Consider the following 17,712-nt stretch of genomic DNA (forward strand, 5'->3'; position numbering starts at 1 on the left):
TAACGATTTTAAATTGAAAGTCGATATCCCTTATTTTAATGGTAGTCTGGGTATAGAAGAATTTTTGGATTGGCTTGCTGATATAGATAGATTTTTCGATTATATGGAGACCGCTGGTGAGAAAATGGTGTGATTAGTAGCCTGTAGATTAAAGGGGGGTGCGTCTGCATGGTGGGAGAGATTACAGAATAGGAGAGAACGAGAGGGGAAAGAGAGAGTTCGAACTTGGACTAGGATGAGGAGGCTGCTGAAGCAAAAATTCCTTTCACCCGACTATGAGCAGATTATGTTCCAGCAGTACCAACATTGCCAGCAGGGCAATCGGATTGTGCATGAGTATACGGCCGGATTTATGAGATTGGCGGAGCGGAATAATTTATCAGAGATGGAGGGACAGCAGGTGGTTAGATATCTTGATGGTTTGAAACCCTTCATTCGAGATAAAATTGGAGTGCAGTTTCTGCGAAATTTAACTGAAGCTAAGAATATGGCGATGAAGGCAGAATTGATGCAGCAAGATAGGGGAAGAAGAGGCTACGAAAATTATCGGGGTAGCAGTTCGAGCAGTTCGGTAGAAAAGAGCAGTTTCAATAATCGCTTTAACGCAGGACGAAATCAGGAAGATAAGGTGGTAGAAAAGCGCCCTATGAACGAGCCGAGGGATAAGGGAACGCAAGCATAGAAAACTGCGAACCCTAACCCTTATACTAAACCATCCGCTATAAAGTGTTACAGGTGTAATCAGCCTGGGCACCGTTCTAATGAATGCCCTCAGAGAAAGACCGTAAACGTAGCAGCGAGAGAAGAGGAGGAAGATGGATATTGCTGTGCGCCGGATGGTGAGGACGATGATTTTGAAGATGAAGAAGAGGAGCAAGTAAACTGTGTGGTGCGTAGGATGATGTTGGCCCCAAAATAGGAAGATGATTCGCAGCGCCATCAGTTATTCCGAACCAGGTGCACCATTCTGGGAAAGATCTTTGCTGTGGTTATTAATAGTGGAAGTATGGAGAATATCATTGGGAAGGAGGCAGTGAAGAAGCTGGGGATACCCGTGGAGAAGCATCCTAATCCCTATACGTTAGGATGGATTAAATCTGGAGCGAAAAGCATTCAGGTAACTGAGCGATGTAAAATTCCATTCTCCATTGGTAAGTATCATGATGAGCTATATTGTGATGTAGTAGACATGGATGTATGTCATGTATTATTTGGGAGGCCGTGGCAATTTGATGTAGATGCTCAGCATTCGGGAAGAAGCAATCAGTATAACCTTGTGAAGGATGGAGTGAAGTATACGTTACTGCCACTGAAGAACAAAGGAAAACAAAGCTGCTGAAAATAATTTCCTTACCCTTACGAGGAAATTTGAAGCTGAGGTTAAGGAGACTCGACAGATTCACGTGCTGGTCGTGAAACAAATAATTGAGACTGAGGCTGAATTACAAGTGGAGGAGTAGCCTGAAGCAGTCAGGCCTTTATTGAAGGAATTTAGCGAACTGATGCCTGAAGAGATTTCAGATGGGTTGCCGCCTATGCGTGATATTCGGCACCATATAGACTTAATTCCTGGTGCTAGTCTACTAAATTTACCGCACTACAGGATGAGTCCAAAAGAGAGCGAGATTCTAAAAGAGAAGGTGGAGGAGTTGTTACGAAATGGACACATTCAGAATAGTATGAGCCCATGTGCTGTTCCGGCCTTGTTGACTCCTAAGAAAGATGGGAGTTGGCGGATGTGTGTAGATAGCATGGCCATTAATAAAATAACCGTGGGTTACAAGTTTCCAATTCCGAGATTGGATGACATGCTGGATAGGTTGCACTGTGCTAAGTGGTTCTCGAAGCTGGATTTGAAGAATGGATACCATCAGATTGAGATTTGGCTTGGAGATGAGTGGAAGACAGCTTTCAAAATAAATGAGGGGTTGTACGAATGGTTGGTGATGCCTTTCGAACTTTCCAATGCTCCAAGCACTTTCATGAGGCTTATGAATCAGGTTCTGAAATCTTTTATTGGCAAATTTGTTGTAGTTTATTTTGATGATATCCTGATTTATAGTATGACTAAGGAGGATCATCTGATGCATTTAAGGGAGGTGTTGGCAGCCTTACAGATTAATAAGCTGTATATTAATCTTAAGAAGTGCAGTTTTTTAACTAATAAACTGTTATTCTTGGGGTTTATTATTACTGCTGAAGGAATAGAGGTAAATGAGGCGAAGGTAAGAGCAATCAGAGAGTGGCCGACTCCTAAAACAGTTTCTGACGTTAGGAGTTTTCATGGATTTGCTACTTTTTATCGGCGATTTATTAAGAATTTTAGTACTATCGCAGCCCCAATTACTGAATATATGAAGAAAGGCAAATTTCTATGGGGAGAGGAAGCTGAGAATAGTTTTGCTATTTTGAAGGAGAAGTTATGTACTGCACCTGTTCTTGCTTTACCTGATTTTTATAAACTGTTTAAAGTGGACTGTGATGCTAGTGGAGTGGGTATAAGAGCTGTTTTATCTCAAGAGCGCAAACCAATTTGCTATTTTAGTGAGAAGCTTAGCGACGCAAGGCAGAAGTGGAGCACTTATGATAAAGAATTCTATTCTGTTGTAAGGGCTTTGAAGACCTGTGAGCATTATTTAATTGGGAAAGAATTTGTCATTTATTCTGATCATGAAGCTTTGAAGTATCTGAATAGTCAGAAGAGGATTAGCAAAGATATGCATGCACGATGGTGTCAATTTTTGCAAAAATTTCCTTTTAGATTACAGCATAAGTCAGGTGTGCATAATGTTGTAGCATATGCATTGAGTGGGAGAGCTGGCTTGTTGATTACATTGAGCCAGGTAATTCTAGGGTTCAAGTAGCTGAAAGACTATTATGCAGATGATGATGACTTTGGACAAATTTGGGAGTCATGTGCTGCTGGTAAACCTGTACAAGAATTTTATGTGCAGGATGGTTATCTGATGCGTGGCAATCAGCTTTGCCTTCCTCGGACATCATTACGAGAGAAGGTAATTCGCGATTTACATAATGGTGGATTAACTGCACATCTGGGTCGTGATAAAACTATTGCTGCAGTCCGGGAGCGATTTTACTAGCCCCAATTGCGTAGAGATGTCAGTAGGTACGTACAAAAGTGTTATGTTTGCTAGACTGCTAAGGGTCAATCTAAGAATACAGGTCTGTATATGCCTTTACCTATTCTTAACAATATATGGGAAGATCTGTCCATGGATTTTGTGCTTGGTTTACCACGGACACAAAGAGGCGTGGATTCTGTTTTCGTTGTGGTTGACAGATTTTCCAAGATGGCGCACTTCATTCCTTGTAGGAAGACTTCTGATGCAGTAAGTGTGGCCAGATTATTCTTTAAGGAAGTGGTTCGTTTGCATGGTGTGCCCAAGTCTATTACCTCAGATAGGGATAGCAAATTTCTAGGGCATTTTTGGCGGACTTTGTGGAAGTTGTTTGATTCATCTTTGAATTTCAGTAGCACAACTCACCCGCAGACTGATGGGCAAACAGAGGTGGTTAATAGAACTCTAGGAAACTTGATTCGAAGTATTTGTAGCGATAAGCCGAAGCAATGGGATGTTGCTTTATCACAAGCAGAGGTTGCTTATAATAATGTAGTTCATAGTTTTATTGGCAGGTCATCTTTTTTTATTGTTTATATAAAGGCGCCTCAGCATACTCTGGATTTGGTACAGTTGCCTAAGCAAGCGGATAAAAGTGTAGCAGCGGATCATATGGCTAAACAGATTGTGGAAGTGCATCATAAAGTCAAACAGAAGCTAGAGGAAACTAATTAGAAGTATAAAGCTGGAGCATATAAGCACAGGCGAAAGCAGGTGTTTGCGGTAGGTGATCAAGTCATGATTTTTCTTCGTAAAGTGCGATTACCAGCTGGATTTTACAGTAAATTATAGCCAAAGAAGTATGGACCTTACGCTATCAGCAAGAAGATCAACGATAATGCTTATGTTATAGACCTTCCACATAGCATGGGCATATCCAACACTTTTAATGTTGCTAATTTGTCATCGTTTCATGAGTCCACAGAGCCGTTATATCCAGATCCTGATTTTAACTCGAGGACGAGTTCTTTTCAAGTGGAGGAGAATGATGCAGAATTTATTAGTGGTGCGTTTCTGGACCGATTGGACAAACAGAAGTCCAAACGGAAAGCGAAACAGTGATGCGATTAGATGATTTTTTTTTTCTATTATTTTCATATTTTTTATGAGTTAATTTTAAGGGTCGTTTTTGTAATTTTGCTATTTGATGCTTATTAACTTTCCTATTATGATTAGATTTCCTATTATGATTATGTTTCCAATTCAGATTAGGTAACTTTCCTATTATGATTAGGTTTCCAATTCAGATTAGGTAACTTTCCTATTATGATTAGGTTTCCTATTGTAATTAGGTTTAACCCCTATAAAAGGGTGTTTAGGGTTTGTTTTGAAGGGAGAATATTATTATCATCAATATTGAATTTCGAGATTTTTCTCTCTAAGCAAGGTTTTGCTTGAATTATTCGTTGAACGCTGCGTCAATTGTTGCATATAATAAATAGTCAATTTTACTTAACATGAAATTAAAAGGACTTGTAATGTGTATTAAGTGAGAGTGCGGTATAAATCAAACTTGTACATAGATTATGAGTCCTATAAAACTCCTTTAAGTGGGGCCGAATAGAGATAATTTCTTTGACATTGATTGTTGCTTTTTTCTCTATTGGCTCCCACTTCTCCATTGGAGACTTTTTTCCTTTTTGGGTTTGTTATACTCTAACTCTCAATTCATTTTCAGACTTTTACCTTACTTCTTAATAGAGCGTGGTAGTCGAAATCCACATCTGAAGCTAAATATCCCCACCTCTAGTCTTTATGAGAAGGTGGGGAATCGAACTCCCCACCTCCCATCTTCTAAGTAGAAAGGGTGTCTACCGGAGCAAACTCCGGTGGTTTCCATTGGAAACTTTGATGACTTATTTCTGTCAAAAAGCTTGAGAGGAAAAATGGGACCGCTTCTAACCGGCCTATCGTGTTTTTTATAGCTTGTCTTCGAAAGAAATAGACCGCCGTCGTTATCTCTTCTTCTCCCTTTATTAAAGGACCCATCCAAAATTAATTCGGTTTTATTTAAATCTGATGCTTCATTGATTTGATTAAGGAATCTGCCGATTTCCTGATAACTCCAAACTACTTTGGAATTCGACCGGTCATCGGACAATGTTTTATCTCAAGAACTATTCTAATTTTACTAAAATTTGGGGGCACTAGCTGCCTTTTTTTTTATTCCCCTCCTAGGTAAGTTTCCAATTGTGTTCCAAACTCTAAAATCATGGATTAGCTATGTTAAAGTACTACACATCACTTCTGTGGCCCTCCACTAATATGTTCTATAAGGGAAAATTGTCCAAAAAATCTTAAACTTATTGCACTTTTGCCAATTCAGTCCTAAACCTTTCACTTTTGCTAATTGAATCAAAAACCTCTTCATATTTTGTCAATTGAGTCCATCCGGCTAATTTTGGTTGGAAATCGCTGATGCGGACGTAGGACGGCCGGCGTTGACGTAGATAAATTTTAATATTTTTTTCGAATTTTTATAATCTTTTCCGATTTTTTTTTCTCTTTTCACATTTTTCTTTCTTTTATTTTCCTCTTCTTTCTTTTACCAGTGGCCGGCCATAGGCGATGGCCAAGTGGGTTGGCCTCCCCTAGGCAAGGGTTAGAGTTGACAAGGGCTCTCATTACCAAATCTGGCAAGGCCGCCCTAGCCTGGGCAAGGGTCGACCTCATTAGATCTAGCCTGGGTGAGGCTGCCCTAGCCTAGGGCGACTCAGCTTTTTCGAAGGCTTGACGAAAAGTTGCTTGGAGGTTGAGTTGCAAAGGTCACCAAGATCTGAAGGCTTAGCCATGGCTGTCAAGCTCGTCGAGATCCTGTGGGCCACAAGCTTGACGAGCATGGAGGAGAAGTGTTGAGTTGGCCGAGAGGGGGTTTGATGGTGGCAGCGAGGCAGTGTCGTGCGATGGAGGTTGCGATCAAGAGTGGATTGGTGGCCAATCTGGCGACGAGAGCCCTCGTCGACGCTTGCCTTGCCTAGGCTAGGCCAGCCCACCTGGCCATCGCCTATGGGGCTGGTGGCCGACCATCGGCAAAAGGAAGAAGAATGGAAAAAAAAAAGGAGAAAAAAATAGAAAAAAATCGATAAAATATTATTAAAATTGTCCACGTTAGCGCCGATCGTGCCATGTAGGACGACTAGCATCTACGTCAACGATTTCCGACCAAAATTTGCCTATAGACTCAATTGGTAAAATGTGAAAATGTTTAAGACTCAATTAGCAAAATTTAAAGGTTTAGGACTAAATTGGTAAAAATGTAATAGTTTTATGACTTTTTGAAGAATTTTCCCGTTCTATATATGTGTATGTGTATCCCTCCACCTATTAGTTTAAGTTTTTTAATTGGACATTCTAATTCTACCAATTAGTTTAAGTTTTTGGGTTGGACATTTTAACATGGTATTGGAGACAAATCTTTCTCCAGTTTATTTCGAGTGTGCAACCCTACGTTTGTCAAATTCTACGTGTCATTCCAAATCCAGCTTGCTCGTCAGAGGGGACGATAAATTAGCTCACATCGCTTGTCTACGGAATTTATATACTCTTTATGTGCATACGGTCTCTCTCTGCTTATCAACGTTCTATACTTCAGGAGGGATCACATCCAGCTGAAGGCTAATTACAATCTGAGCCTCTAATCACATGTGCCAGCTTACCATTGAGAGTAATGCCAGAACTATAAGTAACCCTTTGAGGATAAGAGTAGTTCCAGACTCTTAAAAAAGCCTTCCAAACGATTAATTGTGTGCCAAGCATTCACCATAAATGATCACATTCACCATAAATCCTCGTAGCTTCCGTGGAGCATCGTCCCTGGCCTAAAGACAGCGTATGTCCCATGCATGGAGAGAGCTTTGATGACTCGTGTCTGGTCATTTTTAACAGAATGAACCAACGTCGGACCCAAATTTAATGGTGCTGCATGCTCTTTTGAAAGAGTTAATAGATGCCATATGCTTTTTCTAGGAGGAATTGATCAACTTCCAGATTAAGATTTGATTGACCTTGGTAAATGCTAAGCTTCAAGCGGTTAGAAAATCCTTCATTGATTCTAACAGCATCATTGACAAACTTAAGAAGTGGGGGAAAAGGAAGAGCCATTGCTTAAATTATCATCACTTAACGATGAGACAATGTACACATGGAATTTATAATTCTTTTCTCATATCAATGGAGTACCAAAAACACATAAGGGTTTTGTTATTGAGTGCCCTCATGGCACCGATTAAGCATACTTAAGTTTAATAAATGCGCTTCCGAAGGCATTGATTATACATAACATGAGAATAATCGGTGTATTGAAAACTGTAAAGTTTCTCCAATTAGTTGATTAACAAATGCCACAAGGCACTTAATGGGGCACTCGTTAACAAAATTCAGAACATTATATAGCAAACTTCTCATTTATCTTAGTAATAGGTAGATCCCAAATCACATAAACCCCAAAAAAGTGGTCGAGCGGATACACACTTGATTTTGATGTGGCAAATCCAGTGTTCAAACACATGGACATGGCGACTTGTGTGTATCCGTGGTGAGATTCGTAGAGCGGAAAGATTCGAGCATGTCATGTAGTGAAAAGAATAAAAATAGAAATTGCACTATGATCATTAGATTACTAGGTATTGTTGCTAGAGCGCAGGCGATGAAGATGGGGAATAATTGGTCTTGAGGTGAATGCAATCAGAAGTGGATGAGCGTCGCGGCAGAGTGCCCTGCTCACGCGGCTAAATGTTTGGTTGCACAACCGACTAAGGACAAACACATTGGGTTTGTACCAACCTATATAATTGCAATTTGAGTTTACCTATCCATCAAAAAGAAAAATGATGAATGTACCTGATTGAATATGCTAATCGAGTACGAAAATGTATCGACACTCAATTTGAACATTTTTTTTCCTATTTGAGATTGAAATTTGTAACATCACAAGCGAAATCCTCCCCTGCGGTTAAAAATGAAATATGAAACTGTATAGTTGGAATCAAAATGAGATGGGAAACGAAAACGCCCCGAACTAATTAAAGATGTGAAAAATATAAAGTAGCAATTTTTTGACTTACCAACCTTTCTTTGTTATCCAAAAAATCCCTTTGATTTGATCCATCAAATTACTTTTTTCTCTACTTTCTCAGATGACAGTAGAAGTTTAGTCATTAGCGACCAAAGCTTTGCGACCATTTCTAGTGGCTAAATTAGGCTTGGTCGGCCTTGTTTTTTTCTCTCCCTTCCATCTTCATATTCTATCCCAATCTTTACATGCAAACTTTTTTTTTCTAATTACTACACCAAAACTCTGTTACAAAATAAGAAACTGCTAAATTTAAGAAATATTTTTATTCGACCATTATTAGTAATTATTGTATTATTCAATTTCATTTGCAAACACTTAATATTTAACTAATATGTTAAGAAAATTAGTTTTAGGTAGCGCATGATAACCATTCTGGTTCTGTCCAGAACTGATTTTCTGTTCCCAGAAATAGCTTTGGACCAGAAACCCGTTTGGTAACGCAATTCCATTTTTCTATTTCTGGAACAACTTTTTGTTCCAGAACCGATTCTGAACCAGAAATCAGAACCAAAAAAAAGTAGGTTTTCTATTTCTAGACCAAAAATGAGAATTTTTTCTGAGAGAACTCTTTCTTCAAAACACATATTGATCTGGAAGTCACGATCTTTGAGGTGGGAAAAAAAAGCAAAAAATCAAAAATTTCAAAACTTCACAGAATGGTTTAGAATACGTGGCTACCCACTTTGAGCGAAATTTAAATTTTTTTAGGTGCCGAAAAAAATAAAAAAATAAAATTTTCAAAATTTCACAAAATGGCTTAAAATACCTATGATCACCCACTTTGAGGGAAATTTAATTTTTTTAGATGCCAAAAAAAATAAAAAATAATCAAAAAATCTAAAATTTAAAAAATTCATAGAATGTCTTAGAATACCTGTGGCCACCCAATTTGAGCGAAATTTAATTTTTTTAGGTGCCGAAAAAAATTTAAAAAAGCAAAAAATAAAAAATTTCAAAACTTCACAGAATGGCTTAGAATACCTGTGGCCATCCACTTTGAGCGAAATTTAAATTTTTTTAGGTGCCGAAAAAAATAAAAAAAATTCAAAACTTCACAGAATGGATTAGAATACCTGTTGCCACCCACTTTGAGCAAAATTTAACTTTTTTTAGATACCAAAAAAAATAAAAATAAGCAAAAAAGCAAAAATTTCAAAGCTTCACAGAATGGCTTAAAATACCTGTGGCCACCCACTTTGAGCGAAATTTTATTTTTTTTAGTTACCTAAAAAATAAAAAAAAGTAAAAATTTTAAAACTTCACAGAATGGCTCAGAATACCTGTGGCCATCCACTTTGAGCGAAATTTAAATTTTTTTAGGTGCCGAAAAAAATAAAATAATAAAAAATTTTAAAAATTCACAGAATTGCTTAGAATACCTGTGGTCACCTACTTTGAGCGAAATTTAATTTTTTTAGATGCCGAAAAAAAATAAAAATAAGCAAAAAAGCAAAAATTTCAAAACTTCACAGAATGGCTTAGAATACCTGTGGCCACCAACTTTGAATGAAATTTTATTTTTTTTAGGTGCCGAAAAAAAGAAAAAAAAAGCAAAAAATCAAAAATTTCAAAACTTCACAGAATGGCTTAGAATATATGTGGTCATCCACTTTGAGTGAAATTTAATTTTCTTTAGGTGCTGAAAAAAAAAATTAAAAAATCAAAAATACCATTTGGGCACCTAAAAAAAATTAAATTTCACTCAAAGTGGGTGGCTAGAGGCATTCTAAGTCATTCTGTGAAGTTTTAAAATTTTTGATTTTTTTATGTTTTTATTTTTTTTTCGGCACCTAAAAAAATTAAAATTTCACTAAAAGTGGGTGGCCACAGATATTCTAAGTCATTCTGTGAAGTTTTGAAATTTTTAATTTTTTGCTTTTTTTTTCATCTCAAAAAATTAAAATTTCACTCAAAGTGGGTGGCCACAAGTATTCTAAGCTATTCTGTGAAGTTTTGAAATTTTTGAGTTTTTGAATTTTTTTGGGCACCTTAAAAAATTTAAATTTCACTCAAAGTGGGTGGCCACATATATTCTAAACTATTCTGTGAAGTTTTGAAATTTTTTATTTTTTGATTTTTTTTGGGCACCTTAAAAAATTTAAATTTCACTAAAAGTGGGTGGCCATAGGTATTTTAAGCCATTCTATGAAGTTTTGAAATTTTTGATTTTTTTGATTTTTTTTGAAAAAATTCAACAAATTTCAAATTTTCCCAAAATCTGAATTTTTTTATTTTTTGGAAATTGTGATGAATTTTTCTAGAATTTTTCAATTTTTTTGGATTTTTTAAAATTTTTTGAGATTTTTAGGAATTTTTTGGATTTTCTAATTATTTTTATTCCATTTCTAAAAAAATGGATTTTTGTTTCTGGAAATAGAATTTTGTGTTGTTTATCAAACGGGTTTTTGTTTCAGGAAATATAAATTTTGTGCTGTTATCAAACGGGTTTCTGTTTCAGAAATAGAAATTTTTTGTCGTTATCAAACGGGTTTCTTTTCTCAGAAACTCATCCTGGAACCAGAAATAGAAAAATCTATTTCTGTTTTAGGAACTCATTCTGGAACAGAATGGTTATCATTCGCTACCTTAGTTAAGACTGTACAGTTATGTGTTGTCATCTTTTCCGTCACTCAAATATGAGTGGTATTTTTTAAACATACAACGTCAAAATTATAACTATTTCCCAATCTAAAAGATAAAACTAATAATCACGTTGTTTAAGTGATTATTTGTTAATATAAACTACAATAATAAATAAATTATCGCACAAAAAAATACATTTACACACATATATACAAGAAAGTACGGGAATGCATGGGTAGTTGGTGAAAATAAAAGGAAAGTAAAGGAGATAATGGGGAATTAGAGAAAGTGAGAAATACAAAAATTACTACGATAGCTTTCAATAAACCTAATACCCTAAAAAATCTCCAACTTTAACTTTTGTCCAGTTTTACCTTTTGTCTCGTAAAAAACTTCCAACTTTAGGTACAGTTACAATTCTACCATAAACTTTTTTTTGTCCCATAAAAAACCTTCAACTTTAGGTCATGTCCAAATTTTATCTTAAACTTTTTTTTGTCCTATGAAAAACTCCAAACTTTAGGTTTTGTCCCAATTTTACTGTCCAATCCAATTTTACCCTAAAATTTTTACAATCTCATAAAAAATCATAAACTTTTACTAAATCTACCCCCATTAACCCTCCGTGCAAAATTTCTCATTAACAATCAAGAGATGGAAAACTCTCAAGCACAAGTTGTTGGAGCTTCCCAAGTGCTCTCCGACTGCTAGAGATGGAATATTCCCAAGCACGAGAGATCGATGAGCGCAAAATCCCTAAGGACGATTTTGCTAGAGGGTTAATGGAGAGCGAATTTGAGACTCAAATAAAAGTTTGTGATCTTTTATGAGATAAAAAATTAAAGTGAAATTGAAATTGGACCTAAAGTTGAGATTTTATTATGAGATAAAAAAAAGTTTAGGGTAAAATTGTTACTGGATCTAAAGTTGAGGTTTTTTATAAGACAAAAAAAATTTATGGTAGAATTGGGACTGGAGCTAAAGTTGAGGGTTTTTATGGGACAAAAAAAAAAGTTTAGGGTAGAATTAGAATATGACCTAAAGTTAGAGGTTTTTTATGAAACAAAAGATAAAATTGAGACAAAAACTAAAATTTGAGATTTTTTTTGGGTATTAGGCCAATTGCTATATAATATCTTATCTTAGTGATAATTTCGACCAAAATAAGTGATAGTGACAAGAGATGGTTGACAATTACGGAAATGGGCCAACCCTACATATCAATAATTTTTGTCCTTAGGTAGCAATAAATTATGTCCATCTTTAGCCACAGGTCAATCTTCTGCTCGCATCTTTATCTACATATCGAACGAAAAATCCGTCGCCCCTCTTCCACTCCACTTGCTGAAGAACCACCTCCGATGGCTTGGACATGGATAATACTCCTCATCGCTTTGCTCATCCATCTTCTCGTGGAACTTTGCTATGGAAGAAATTAACAGAGCACAAAGAAGAAATTGCCACCTGGTCCAAGAGGATTCCCAATTCTTAGTTCCATTTGGAAATTGTGATCCATTTTCATGAATTATCCACCCTTCTCAAGCAAGGGGTGTGCAACAAGAATTGCCTGGACCGGCCGGTTCTAGGCAGTTCTCAAGAGTGCTTGTCCGATTTCTCGATTCTAGAGTGGGAATCAGATCGAACGAACCGCCCTGACCAGACCATTTAAACATACATAATTATTGAGCAAAGTCAACTCGAAATTATTACTAGAACCAATAAAAATTATGTGCTATTTCCCCGTCAGACTATCATCAATGCATGTGATGATATGCTTTTCACAGACAGGAAGATTTTTTTTTTACAGGAGTTGACTCCTTACTGCATTAAAGGATAATTTTCTCTTTTCTATTTTATTCAGGGAAGGATCGAGCTGTTCGTTGCCCTCTGATCGAGTCAAAGCAGTGAGTCAAAACTCAAAAAAGCCAAGGACCCTTTGAAACGCTCTTTAATGCCGTTTGATCAGATGCCTTTGCTTCTCAACAGGTTCCGTTGGACTGCCTGTAAATCAGACTGGACCGATTGGTCTGGATCGGGTGGTTCAGTTCCCACTTCCAGAAACGGGGAGTTAGTCTTCCTAGTTCGATTCCCGGTTCCTAAGTGGGACTGGATCGGATCGGGAATTGATCGCCCTATCTCCAGCTACTATCTAAGATCGAAGAAGACAATTCAAAGAATTAAGATTGGAAAATCTTGAAGAACAAGTTAAAAGTTGAAGAGTCCACATTGACGTCAAAATAAAATTTGTTAAAGATTGTCTAGAATTGTTGAGAATGGCGGCGGCTGCAAGTTGAAGACTTGCATGGAGAGCAAGAAAACGATCGTAGGTTGAACAAGTCGTCAAAGAGAAGTCGATTATGGCTGCTAAAGAACAGCATGAACGTGGGCAGCAAGAAGTCAAGTTGATGGCCAGTACCATATTGGCAGGCCCCATATCAAATCCATAATGCTGGTAAATTAATTGTTGACCTCGTTCTTTTTAAATAACGAGGTACCCGAGATACTTTCAGACACGTGAGTACCACCACGGGTATGATAGTCATCATTGAACAGACATAAAAAAATTACTGAAGACACACAGAACAAATTTATTTTTTGGTGGTGATCGTAATCTATCCCTCTCCACTCAAGATCCATCTCCCACACTACACACGCATCATTTAGTTTCAGATTTGAAATATTAGTGCGATGTCAAACCCAAGCATGGTACGGGGTGAACAAGACCTCGATTAGGTTCTGTGATTACTCTCTAGTCTGTGAAGTAAATTGTGATCGGTCGTCAGTCGCGGATTTGCATGCTGAGAGTTTCGGTGGATGGCCAATCATGGTTTATTCGATGGGGTCCATGCTCGGTTTTAAGTTATAAAGTGAATTAATTCCCGAATTACCCCATGTACCTTCATGTGTTAAACATCTTTTTCTTGCATATCATGAAATAGGAATCGCATGTCAGATTTAGAATATAATTGCCAAAAACAAATCAAAAGTCTATTATTAATTCCATCTCATTTTCTTTAGCATTTATTTTTATTACTTAGGAGTTTGTTGGATGAGTTTACTGGTAAACTTGATGGGAGAAAAAGAAGCAAGCTAAGCCAAGTCAGAATATGGATTTACAAGTGGGAATTGAGTAGTGGAGATCTTTTTATCTTCGTTGGGGTAAGAAACCTCATAAAGGTAATCGATCCTTTAGGAATTATATTTATGAACGGAATTGGGGAGTCTAATGTTATAGGGGCATCAACACATACATGTGTAGTATTTTCTATAGGTTCGATCATGATGGAATTTGATCTTCCTCTTAGTACTAACACATTACAAAACATAGAGGTATAATCTTAGCGCAATTTAGATGAAGCTGGCTTTGATTTCATGAGGGGACTATGGTATAAACCAATGGTTAACTGAGATAGATATGCCATCTCACAACAAACGGCCTTTTTCGCGGCATTTCAAAGGGACTGTCTCCTACACTCCACAAGACTCTTAGGCCTTAGAAACTTTTTGATATCCTTCTCTTATTACTTTCTTGAAAAATAGAAAAGATTTCTTGCTTATGTATATAATTGTTTCCATGTACAGCTCTTTTGGTGATAGTATAAATCAGGTTAATAATAAGTTTAAGATGCGAAACATGGAAAGACAGCGATGCCAGCATAGCCAGGTCCAAGGTCCAACCATGCAAGTCAGGCGCTCAGCACCCTACAATAGTGAAGAGTAGAGGTAATCGGTTCCCGATCCAATCCGAGGAACCGAACCCATAGGACCAGTTCCCATTTCTTGAATCGAGAATCGGACTGACAGATCATGGGATCAGACCAGACCAATCGGTTTGGTTCCTAGGCGATCCAATGGAACCAGTGAAAGATTATGGTGATGCACCGAATTTGAAGAACCAAGTCACATTTCATTTGAATGTTTTCCCTCCTTCAAAATCAAGCCTTTGCTCTTTACCCACAAAGCTTTAAAAATTGTGTAAGCATGTCACACTTAACAATTTCTTCGACCAAAAAAAAAACACAATTTCTACCCCTCATCTTAGCCAAAAGGCCGAGAAAGGCATCCATTGCAGGCGCACGGCTTGGCTTTTATTCATAGTCCCACATCGAACGGGCACATAGTGACTGTAAGAGGGGTTGTGAATAAAAGCCAAGCCATGCGCACGGTTAAATCATTCTTTTGTCCGTCTTTTAGCTGAATGTTTGCATCATAACAACATTGAGAAAATTCTTAATAATTAAAAGTTTAAATGATTATTTGTGAAATTTTTGAAAATTAAAGTTAAAATTTTAAAAAATAATTGGTATGGTTTCTCGTGGACTCGGGAAATGGATCGAAAATCATTGGTTCCATTAAAAGTTTTGGTACGGTTTCCCGTGAAATCGGGAACTAGATCAAAAATCATCGGTTCCAATTTTATGAAACTGGATCGGCGCCTCCTGGAACTGCCTAAAATCGGCCGGCGCCCCCTGGAACTGCCTAAAATCGGCCGGTCCGGTCCGGTCCGGTCCGATCCGGGTGATTTTCGTTGCACGCCCCACACCCCTAGTGAAGAGGCGTTCTCATGCAGTGGCCGGAAGCCCAACCTGTTGGTCACAGCCTTCCCCCCCGGATGTCTCATACATGGGCATCTACTAATGGTCCTCCAGACCCCCGAACATCTTGACCTTTTTGCTTCCTTTCAACATTCGATTCAAATTGGTTCTTCGGAGACATCAAACACAACACGATGCTTTATTCGAATTTCATTCAGAGGAAAATAAGACCTTGAAAATCAAGCTAACACTGCATTACAAATCAGTATGCCATCCATTTGGTATTAAAACTAACACCACGAAACTTATTTTGGGGAACTGAATCATCCATTAAAAAGTTAACTCTCTTTTACTCACTCAAACGGTACTTAGGTGTGACCACCATATGCTTGGCTCTAGGAGTAGTGAGCCCGAACTCCTCGGTCATGTCAAGCTCACTCGGCAACATGCCGCCAGGAAGGTCCCAGTCAAAGCAGTGTACGAGTTGCGCAAGCACGAACCGCACCACGGTCAACCCGAGTTGCATCCCGGGGCACCCTCGGCGGCCTGCCCCAAATGGCAGGAGCTGAAAATCACGCCCCTTAACGTCCACGCTCGACCCTAAGAATCTTTCAGGCACAAACTCTTCTGGATTGTGAGTGGTCCACACTTTTGGGTCCCTTCCGATGGACCACACATTCACGATGACCCTCGACTTGTAGGGTATGTGGAAGCCGTTCACTATGCAGTCCTCGGTCGCCTCGTGGGGAAGCAAAAGTGGAGCCACCGGGTGAAGCCTTAAGGTCTCCTTGATGACCATGTCTAAGTAGTCCAAGCCCTCTACATCTGATTCCTCCACTGCTCTATTCAGTCCCACGACTTTCTCTAGTTCTTCTTGGAGCTTTTTCATTGAACTAGGATGCTTTATAAGTTCGGCCATTGCCCACTCTATTGCTGTCGCTGAAGTGTCCATCGAACCCGACAACATGTCCTGCATGGAGAAACATATCGATATTGCACTTATCAAGCATATTTACAATAGAGTTGGTCATTGATGTGAAATTACAGATCTTTTCATATGTTCGAATATGATGGTCCATATACTAAAATCTCTGCTAATAATTTATGGATTATCTTTTGAATCAATTTTGATACCTAACTACTAATCTGAGATCCTCAACTAGCGGGATCCTTGTTCCAATAAATTTTCCACTCCGACGTATGCTTAGATAATTGAACAGTAATAAGGTCACAGAGATTATTAATCTAGCTAAAAAAATTGATTAATTACCAGAATTATGGCTTTGATATGGGGCCTGTCGATATGGTACTCTCCCTCGTTCAATCCCATGAAACCCAACATGACATCCACAAAATCTTTGCTCTCTCCTTCGTCTTTCTTAGACTTCACGTGCTCGTCAATAATCTTCTCAAAGAAGGCATCGAACACTTTGCTCACGGCTTTCATGCGTTTCGTCAACCCCTGGAGATCAAATGATGCTAAATAAGGAACATAGTCACCGATGTTCAGTGTAGCGCCCAACACCATCCCTTCTTGAATAACGGCCTTGAACCCTCTCTCGTCAAACTCCTTGTCCATGTACTTCTTCCCGAAGACCATCCGACAACTCATATCGGCGCTTAGCGACGAGATATTCGCGCTCAAGTCGATGGTCGTGCAGTCTTGAGACGCGTCTTTGAGAAAATTCACAAGCAAACCAACCTCCTCTCTTCTCATGGACTTGAAGGAATTGATTTTTGCATTGCTAAGGAGCTCCAAAGTGCACATTTTTCTTATATTCCTCCAATACGGGCCATACGGCGCGAACGCCAAGCTCCTTTGCTCGTAAGAGATGTACTTCGAGGCCTCATGAGGTGGCCGGCTCGCAAAAACAAGATCATGGGTCTTGAGGAATTGCTCGGCCACTTGGGGTGACGAGACAACGATCACGGGCACGAGCCCAAGGCGCAAGTGCATGAGGGGTCCATATTTTTGAGCTAATTTGTGAAGATCATGGTGAGGGTTTTGTCCTAACAGATGGAGGTTTCCAAGAATCGGGAACCCTCTTGGACCAGGAGGCAATCTTTTCTTGCTCTGTGTTTTCCATAGCAAAGCTCGCAACAAGAGATGAGCAATCAATGCGAGGGTGAGTGTTATCCATATCCAAGCCATTGGAGGAGGTTATTTGAAAGGGAGAGGAGCGAAGATGGTGGTAGGGATAATTTCATTGCATATATAGATGAAGATGTGACAGGGAGATGTGCAAAATTTGTTACCCATTGTTTTTTAGTGGGCCCTTCATCTTGAATCAGAAGAAATATCATACAGTATATATTAATTAAATAATAGTGAAGAATATTTCAATACCATAAAATAACATCTTTTCTCACGACGAGGATT

The 17,712-nt window shown here is 38.3% G+C and overlaps 1 protein-coding gene across 1 annotated transcript; it reads right to left on the minus strand.

The window, feature by feature from the left end:
- Positions 1-15,512: 15,512 nt before the first annotated feature.
- LOC115687338 (cytochrome P450 71AU50-like) lies at positions 15,513-17,499 on the minus strand. Its single transcript, XM_030612856.2, has 2 exons — positions 16,603-17,499; positions 15,513-16,302 (listed from the first exon to the last, which is right to left on the minus strand). Exons 1-2 carry the CDS (start codon positions 17,482-17,484, stop codon positions 15,682-15,684), a joined length of 1,503 nt encoding a protein of 500 aa, XP_030468716.1. The 5' UTR covers positions 17,485-17,499; the 3' UTR covers positions 15,513-15,681.
- Positions 17,500-17,712: the final 213 nt, after the last annotated feature.

The sequence above is a fragment of the Syzygium oleosum genome, unplaced genomic scaffold (genome assembly GCF_021117445.2).
Source record: "Syzygium oleosum isolate NSW1041296 unplaced genomic scaffold, Sole_v2.1 Sole_v2.26, whole genome shotgun sequence".
Lineage (NCBI taxonomy): Eukaryota > Viridiplantae > Streptophyta > Magnoliopsida > Myrtales > Myrtaceae > Syzygium > Syzygium oleosum.